General features: G+C 36.1%; 1 protein-coding gene across 1 annotated transcript in view; it reads left to right on the forward strand.

Moving 5' to 3' along the window:
* Positions 1-9,753, forward strand: part of DNAJB14 (DnaJ heat shock protein family (Hsp40) member B14) — a 29,352-nt gene that overhangs the window by 14,918 nt on the left and 4,681 nt on the right. Inside the window, exons 3-7 of the mRNA XM_069855578.1 lie at positions 1,648-1,793; positions 5,084-5,269; positions 5,673-5,767; positions 6,453-6,562; positions 7,752-7,924. Of these exons, the coding sequence (XP_069711679.1) occupies positions 1,648-1,793; positions 5,084-5,269; positions 5,673-5,767; positions 6,453-6,562; positions 7,752-7,924 (710 nt within the window). The remainder of the gene's footprint in view (positions 1-1,647; positions 1,794-5,083; positions 5,270-5,672; positions 5,768-6,452; positions 6,563-7,751; positions 7,925-9,753) is intronic.

Below are 9,753 nucleotides of genomic sequence, written 5' to 3' on the forward strand. Positions count from 1 at the left end.
TTGGAAATAAAAGCTTAATTTGCTGCTGTTACAGTTTTAAATAAAGCTATCTGATCTTAGTACACTTCAGTCCAGGTATTAAGGCTAAGGCTCTACACTGCCAAAATTTTTTCTTATTGTGCAAATTAACAAATGTTTTCAATATTCAGAGTATAAATTAATGTATATTCTTTCTTGATGATGGATTCGCTATGTTTTTTGGTTTTTTTAGTTAACTTTATTGGCTTCCTAACTGGAGCTTTTTAAAGGCTATTTCAGTATAATGAGCTATATTTATTTCATAGGATGTTCCTGTTGGCAGCTGCCTGCATACATTCAATTCACTGCTGCTGTGAGCGTTACTGCAAGAGTTCCATAAAAGCTTGTGTTATTTGAACACAGGAAAAGGGATCCCTCGAATGAAACTTGATTTGATCAGTCTGTCAACTATGAAGGACCACACACAATGATGTGGTTTTGCCCCTGATGGCAGCATTCCCTTAATTACAGGGCATCCATTCTTCTGTCATGAAAATGCCAGAGGCTGGTTTACCTCCTTTTTTTCCACTTGGCAGCCCTTTTTATAGTCTTTGTAATACTAAACCCATGTTTATATAGAAATCTGTGTGTTTGAGAGAATGTGGACGCAGTCAAAGCCACCTGAAGAGACTCAGATGAAGCTTTTAAAATATTTATGGTTGTAATTACTACTTCTTGCTCAGAATGGCCCTTTTCTTTCTGTACACTCCAGGATGTCACCGTCTCTCATTTCTGCAGTGCAAGTTTGTAATTTGGCCTTATTTTTTTTAACTTTCTGAATTCTTACCCAGGTAACTTGGTTTGATTTTAGGCTGCATTCATTGGTTTGGTCAGTTCTTCCTGCCCCCATCAAATTAATGCTGTCCGTGTCCCTTGTAACTGCTCTTTCTCTCTTCTGAGTGTTGTAAAGCACACCAAATCATGACATCATTTCCAGAGCTTGCTTTTCCTGTCTGCGTGAGACTGCCTACAGGAAGAATACTTCCGAGTACTACAGTGAGTGTATGGGATGAGCTGAATCTGTAATTGCTGGAGCTGTTGCTGTTTCTTTGAATGTATATAAATGCTTACAGAAAGTTCATTAAGATCCAGATGCATTCCCAGCAGCAGTGCTGTTCTCACATGCGTTATTTCCCTGAAAAATGAATGCTTGCAGGGTATTATGCTTTGACTTTCATTTGGAGAAAGGGAGGGATTGTTTGGTTTTGTTTCATATCACACATTATGTGCATTTGCTGTTGACAATCCAAACAAGCCTTCCTACCCACCAGCTTTGTGAAGTAAATTTGGAATCTTTGTTTTATGCATTATTAACAGCATTATTCATATAATTGAGGATGAGGAGGTGCTGCAGTCATTGCAGACTGGAAGCATTTCTTACAATGTAGATAGTTCTGGAGCAGAAGTGGTAAAATATGTATGTAGTAATTTTGAGTACAGTAGTTTATGGTGATCAAGAAGGAGTTTATTATGGTAAAAGACATTCTAAAGTGGACTTCTATATTTTCTGTTGAAAGCAAGAGGTGTAATGTATTGCATCAGTGCAGTGTACTGCCTCATTCACAGCTGTGTTCTAACATACTATTATATGTTTTTGTTTACAACATTTTATTTCATCTTCTTTTGCAGTATAAAGAAATGTAAAAATTATTATGAAGTCCTTGGGGTGTCAAAGGATGCTGGTGAAGAAGACCTAAAGAAGGCTTATAGAAAACTGGCTTTGAAATTCCACCCAGACAAAAACCATGCACCTGGAGCAACAGAGGCTTTTAAAAGTAAAACACCATTTCTACTTAAATTTTCTGTTATGAATAAACTTTGTCAGATTAAAAGAAATTCATCTGCATTGGCCACTTTTGTAAAAAAAAAAAAAAGACACCACAGCGTGGTGTTTCTTAGCTAATATTAAACTGATGTTTTTATCCAAGAAAACAACCAACATTTATTATCTTAACATATACCTAGAAATATAGATAAATAATGTGGACTTTTGCGTTAGGGTTCAGTTTCAGGGGACTGACTGTAAATTTCAGGTACAGGGAGCAAATCCTTGATCTGTGAAACTCAATTGCACTTCTCAGTGTTGTTCAGTTGATGTAGTCAATTGAATCTCACTATCTGGAAGATAGTAAGTACATGAGCTTGAAAAAAACAAAATAATACTTGATAGCAAAATGCAGTTTTTACTGATGCACCTGCCATGCTGTGTTACCTTTTCCTTCAAATTTTTTGTATGTGTGTAGTTTTATGGCTTTTTCCACACAAAAACACTTGGGTTTAAGCATGAGAGTTTGGGTTCACAATGAGGGCAGTGACGCACTGGCACAGGTTGCCCAGGGAAGGTGTGGCTGCCCCATCCCTGGAGGTGTTCAGGGCCAGGTTGGATGGGGCCTTGGGCAACCTGATCTAGCGAGAGTTGTCTCTGACCATCACAGGAGGGTTGGAACTGGATGAGCTTTAATGTCCCTTCTAACTCGAACTATTCTATGATTCTATGGCCTTATTCATCGTTGTCTTTAACCATATCACAGGTAAAATTTACAGCCTGACTTGACCTGATCTAGGCCTGCCAAGCGTAGCCCTGCACAAGGAAAGGTGTTGAGGAAAAGCTTTTTGAAGAAAACTATACCTTCATCTCAGACACAGATGAAGAACAGTGTGATTACCACTTTATTGGTTTTTTTTCCATGTGAGGTTTACATGCAGGCATTTGAAAACATCAATCAGTTACAACTCTTAAAATGGAAGAGGGAAATAAAAAAGTCTTTAGGAAGAGTTCTGATACAGAATTTAAGGCGTAATTATAATAATATATTAAGAATTTGAGATGAGAAGTAGATAAAACGTAGCAGGCAAGTTGATTGCTAATGGTTATTTTAATAAAACTATGTGACAGCACTATGTAAAAAAGATATTATTCTTATCAAATAGTCTCCATCCCTATGAATAAAAGAATTCTTCCTTGTAACTAGCATTTTAAATAATTTTTAAGATGTAAGAAATCAGATCTCTCATTATTTAATCTTTTATTTAACATTGTACTTTGTACTTTGTACAAGTTTGATTTCGTAGCGTAATTTCACTTTATGGTTCTTAAGGAGATGAGTAAATGAAGAGAAAACTTTCATAGAATCGTAGAATAGTTTGGGTTGGGAGGGACCTTAAAGATCATCTGGTTTTGTAGGGGAATCTTCTTGACTAAAGGTTATTTAATGAAATCGAGCATTTTTCTCACACTGAAATTATTGTTATCTTTTTGTACAACTGAGAAAGTTTATGATTTAGTTTGCCTTTAAAGGTGTCTGAGTTTCTAACATCCAGATGAGAAAAGGAGTTTCATAATAATAGCTATTATTTCATAATAATGCTTTATTTTCAGGAAAGGTCACATTAGAAAATAGAAGTGAGTTTGGTACTAGGCAAGGTACTTAGATCTTGAGCATTCTCATACTACTCTTCTGTTGTATTAAACAGTCTCCATGCGGTTATATTTTAGATTAAAAAGCTTGTGCAAATGTAATCACTTTTAATCTGTTGAAACCTCTTTTACCATGTTCATCAAAAACCTTTCCTTTGAAACTGTCATCAGTTTTTTTTATTTTCTGTGTTCTTTCTTTAAAGAAAATTAAGCACTTTTTTCAATTTTTCATGTCCTTTATTTAAAGAAAATTACATTTCTATCAAATCTTTCATGAATTAGCATCAAATAATGAAAAGCAAATAACTCATAATCACAAAAGATTGCTGTCCATATCATGACAGCATGGTGTCTTCACTTTATTGCAGTCACCTGATTTATGTGTCCCTAAATTCTTAATTGTTATCCTCACGCTGCATAACAGCAGAACCTTGTAGCAATATTTGGTATCAGTAGCACGTATCGTGCTCTCGGTGCAAATTACTAGCCTTCATTTCATTGGGCTTTCCCCTTCACTTAAAGGAATTGCTAATGATTATTTCTAAGGGCATCTTAAAAGGTACATAGCTAAGACTTGTTAACTTTTTTTTAGATTGGATAATGTTGAAAACATTAATTATGCAAAGCCATAGTCTTATTTGCCTGTGTTGAGGTTAGGGCATTGCACTTTTCACGAACTTTTGATGACTGATGGCTTTTCAACACTGAAAAGACATAATCCCTGTGCCTTGTGTTGGTTGACTGCAAAAGAAGCCTTTTGTTGGAGAGGCCTGGAGAAAAGAGAAGAGAGGAAAACAGGAAGGATTTAATGAAGATATGACTGAGTGAAGATTGTTCATTGAGTGCCAAGAGAAATTTTCTTTCAGTCTGCAGGAGCTGTATATCTGTGCAGAGCAGCTGGGATCAAAGCCTGTAAAGGCAGCAGAGCTTGTGGTCTTTTCAAACTGATTCTTACCATGCTCACCTCAGTTTTTTTCCTTTTTACTGACAAAATTGAAGTTGTTCATTTGTGATAATGGCAGGCACTGCAAACATTGAGGTCATATTGACAGCCTTGGGAACACACATGTTGCTGTCATGCACACATGTACATCTTATGTTACGTTGTGCAAAACTTTGTATTAATGATAATATAATACATAAAATATCTTAAGAAGCGTACAAAAAATATATTCACACTCTTGTGATAAAGTTGAGGCATTTGAAGAAGTCACCACTTACTAAATGAAACCAAAGAAAGCCTAATGAGTCCATGACGTTTTTAAGCTAGGCTGCTAGAGCAAACTGAACTTTGCAATTACCCATCTTCGAAGTTTCCATTGTAATGCCTGATGGGTTTTTTTTGTAACTGCAGTGAGAGACAACATTTCCACAGGTGTAGGTGTTCCTCTAGAGAAAGGATCAAAGCTGTCCTTCCCTCTGCCTTGTTCAACAGAATAAAAGCCCTTTGAATAGCGTTGATGGGAAACTTTGTGGAAGCTACACCAAGAAAAGTAGAGATGCTTCTGAACCTTGTTGTGCTAAAGTTAATTTGTGACATACAATAAAGGTCATAATTTGCTGCCTCTTCTTGACTTTGAAATTGCAATTTTCATGCTGGAATAGCTCTTATCTTTCATTTATGTGAGTTGTCTTTTATTCCTTCAGAAATCGGAAATGCTTACGCTGTGCTGAGTAATCCTGAAAAACGAAAGCAGTATGACCTTACAGGCAGTGAAGAGCAAACGTGCAGTCATCCTAGCAACGGTAGATTCAACTTCCATAGAGGTTGTGAGGCAGATATTACTCCAGAGGATCTATTCAACATGTTTTTTGGAGGGGCCTTTCCAACAGGTATGCGTATATGTCAGTGTAATCCTTGGGGTACAGTGGTACTGCCCAGAATGGCATAAGAGTCTGTGACATCATGAAGCAGTAAAATTACTCCAGCCTGTCTCAGACCACAATTCTTTAATCTGCATCACGTTTTTTTTTTTTCCCCAAGTGTTGCTCAGAAATCTTAGTTCATTTCTTTGGGGTTACCATGGTGATTGTGTGGTATATGAAATAAGAAATCAGTTGTCTTATAGGTTAAAATATTTATTTTAAACAACTTTGAAATTGTAAGATATCTTAAAGTTTAGTTATTTTACATGTTGTTGTGCAGTAATGTTAAATGCTTTATATTGGTGCTTCTGTATTGCCCTCTAAATAGGGGCACTTTTTGTGATTTAAATGTGGATATTTCTTTCCTTAGGTAGCGTACATTCATTTTCTAATGGTCGCGCTGGCTACAGTCATCCTAATCAACACCGTCAGAGTGGACATGAGAGGGAGGAAGAGAGGGGTGATGTATGTTTAAGCCCAATTAACTTTAAACTGTGTATTGTGAAATTTGTTGCTAACTGCTTTCAGTGATGTGTCTGTGCAGGAGCTCTCTGCTGGAGAGGAGGATTTGTACTTGTTAGTTAAATGTTTTAAAACTTTGGCAAGTGGTGGTCTCACTGATTTGGTAAATAGACATGCAGACTTGAGAAGCTAATAGCCGGGGTTTATAAATCTATTGATCTCTGTCACTATCCTACTAGTGACTGGTAGTATTAGCCTAAATATGCCGCTAATTCTGGTCACTACTCCTGGTCTACATGTAAAAAATTATTTGGGCTGCGGTAAGAGTTGTGCTTAAGGCTCAGTATTCATTTATATGAGTTATGAATAGTTCTGTGTAGTTACGTATCACTTGTATGGATGAGACCAAATCATGGCATACAATGTAACCAAATCCAACTTTTCATTTGGTAATCGCTTATGGCTTCATGCTGACCCATGAACTATTGCAGCTTGAGCCCTCTATGAATATTGTGTATGCTTTGGAAAGTCAAGATAACACCACAATGTTTGCAGGTTTGTATTTACAGTTTTCATAGCAGCTTTTGATGCTTTAAGGAGAAAGTCATGCTTAGCATTAAATTTTGTCAAGTTTACCTGTTTACTTGTTGCTGTTTAATGAAACACCGGAATCTGTTTTGTTCCTTAGGGAGGTTTCTCTATGTTCATTCAGTTGATGCCGATTATTGTGTTGATCCTTGTCTCCTTGTTGAGCCAGTTGATGGTATCTAACCCTCCTTACTCCTTATACCCAAGATCGTAAGTAATGCTTGATTACGTTAGCTTAAAACTGAGGAGTGTAATATTGTAATCACCCTCTCACACTTAGAAGCATTTGAGAAAGCCTTCCATCAGCCGGGCCTTGACTTTGCACAGTGAGAAAAGGGAGGGAAGGTTTAGACAAGCAGAATGGAACTTGAAAGTTAGGTACTAAGAACATGCTGTGAGGATGTAATAGAGAAAAGAGGTCGGCAATCCCTAGAGTTTAGGAGGTCTTTAATACAAGGCAGTGGGTCCATGCAGCGTAGGGTGTTGCAAAGGTGTTTGCATCTCCAGCATATCTCATTAAATTATGAAACCTGCTAAGGCCCATTATTTTTAGGGGTCATCTGTGCTTGTAGTAATTATTTGAAAGCAACTTTCTTGTCTTATTTAAGAAAACCTGTCTGTTGTTCACTTTATTGTAGATGATAGTGAAATAATTTATCTTCACTTTCTTGCAAAGAAGTCTACTAGTGAAACGTACCTGTTTTGTACAGTAGGATATATATGAACCTTTTTTCCTTGAGAGAAATAGACAAGCATGCATCTAGCTAGTAGACTTAGCCCATTTGCCACAACTGTTTTAAAGTTACTTAATTCCTTGCAGAGCTCTCAGCTCCACAGCAGAAAGGTTTCTTTTCTCCTGTATTATTTTTCAGAGTTCTTTATTTCCAGAGTGTGATGTTTTTCCCTTCTGCAACTAAGCTGTTGTGATGCATATAAACACTTCTTTGCCAAAGTGTTTGCACAATATCTGATTTTTTTTAATCCACAGAATGCCAGCAGGAAGATGGATTTATCAGGGCTATCAGAAAACACTTTAGAATGGAGATGCCTGTACTGGGTTACTAGAGAATAGCGACTCGTTTTTCTTTCGGTTCAGTTTGAATGTAGTTTTTTATTACGAGAGCTTATATTTGACTGAAGAGATATGAAACAAGCATCTTACTAAAGTGGGTATTTTAAAAGGTCAAAGGTTTAAGCAGAAGTTACTGTTCACATAAATGTAGTCATTTTATTCTCTGGCAGATTATGCAGCCATTCATTTCTTTATTTGTCTTGAAATGGCAAATTCAGTGATGTGCTGTTCTTCTGTAACAACAACATTTTTTAAAGTGTATTTGTATTGTAAAAAAAATGAAATAAATATCTAATGTCTCTTTCCCCTATCCCTCCATTTTTGCAGGAGCACGGGGCAGACTATAAAAATGCAGACAGAAAACTTGGGTGTAGTTTATTACGTCAACAAAGACTTTAGAAATGAATACAAAGGAGTGTCATTACAAAAAGTGGAAAAGAGTGTGGAAGAGGATTATGTGTCCAATATTCGTAATAACTGTTGGAAGGAGAGGCAACAAAGTAAGTCTGGTGATATGCGTCAGTTCATGAAAGCATGTGTTACTATGAAAAAGGATTCCCTCACGCAAGAATGAGAAATGCTTGTGTTACTAAAATACCTGAGTGTAAGGTTCCTTACTATTTCTCACTTCTAGAAGTGTCCTCAGTGTGACTTAATTTCTGGCTTTTACTCACTGACCTAACAACCATCTGCAATCAACAGCAGTTTTAATATGCTACTCTATTATCTGTGACCATTTCTCAGAAAATTCAAGACTACAGCGAACTGGTAATAAGAAATAAATTGCTATAAGTTAAGGACCAAACCTAAGAATTCTAATCTCTTCCACATTATTTTACCATGGCAATATTTCCTTTTCCTAGGTGCTTTTATGTAAATAAATAAATAAATAAATAAATAAAAGCTTACATGGTTGTTTCTGGGGAAAAAGAAAAAAAAATCTGCCTTAGACCACAGTACACACAAACGCTGCTTTTCCAGATGACTAAGGACATGCAGCGTGTCCTGTAAAACATCATAAGCTGTGAATCAGTGCTTAATCTTTTGGCAGTGCTGAATAATCTTTCTCTCTGGACTTGGTACCTTGGCTATATTAGACCTTAAAACTTGAGCATTTTTAGTTTGCCATATATTTTTCCGTTCTAATTTAATGTTATACAAGAAGCTATTTTCTTCCAAAATCCTCTAATTCTACGTTAAAGCACAAGAATACTGAATAGCAATCAGCCATCTCCGGATCATCATCAATTTGAACCTGTTATTCTATTATCTGTGACCATTTCATCAGCCTTTCATGCTCTGTGTTGCTAAAATGACATCAGTGTTGAAACACAGTTTCAACTTTTCAACTTTAGTAATACCTTACTGGATAAATAATTCACATCTATGCAAGAGAAACACTTGTACTTTGGAAGAAAACTTTCAGATCATTGCCTGGAGTAGTAGATTTGATCAGAATGTATTTTCCCTACATTTTTCAAATAGAGGAAAGCATCAAAGAATTTTGAGGTATAATTCATAAGCAAAAAAAAAACAACCCTCATGTATTTTCCCAGATAGGTTGTCCTTTGATCATCTTGAAATGTTTTAATATGTTCACTCTTCATGAAATGTATACCTGATTTTTCTTCTACAAGTGGTTGCTAGATGAACGACTGATAGTCTTGTAATAAAATAGTTTACAAAAATCATGTGGGTGTTAACAAAAAAATAAAGACAAGATATAATCCAGCACAATAAAAAGAGGATGTAGTATTTGTAGATCCAGAAGTACAGTTTGCTTTTATTGACCTAGTCATTACACTTAGATTTCCTGGCATGTTATATTTGTGTCTCCTGCAATATATTTACTGTCTAAATATCTTTGAAAAGGTTTAGCTGGTATGCAATTTCCACCTTGGGAGGGAAAGAGGAGAAAGAATACCTTTCACATTCTTCAGTATTTATTCTCGACATACTGACTTTTTTAAGCATGAACAGGGTCCTGGACAATGTTAAGAGGCCCATGATTCTGTAAGAAAAATAACCTGAAGGTGGTGACTATTGTGTTGTTTCCTCTTTGCAATTTATCAGGTTGTAAAAACTATCAAATTGATTTTGAGAAGGCAGCCCGTAACAGATTTTCTCTATTTATAGAAACAGCTGATTTTGTGGTTTTAAGGATTTGCAATACCTGTTGTGTGTTGGGTCTCCTTGACAGTTAAAATCTTTCCAGTGTTGATTACCATTTAAGAATGCCTTGCTAATCCATTTTGAGTTGAAGGGCAGAAAAAGATTTTATAGAATTAAAATGCCTTAGCAATGTCAAGCTATTGAACAGCAGTATAAT

The sequence above is a fragment of the Phaenicophaeus curvirostris genome, chromosome 4 (genome assembly GCF_032191515.1).
Source record: "Phaenicophaeus curvirostris isolate KB17595 chromosome 4, BPBGC_Pcur_1.0, whole genome shotgun sequence".
Classification (NCBI taxonomy): Eukaryota; Metazoa; Chordata; class Aves; order Cuculiformes; family Cuculidae; genus Phaenicophaeus; species Phaenicophaeus curvirostris.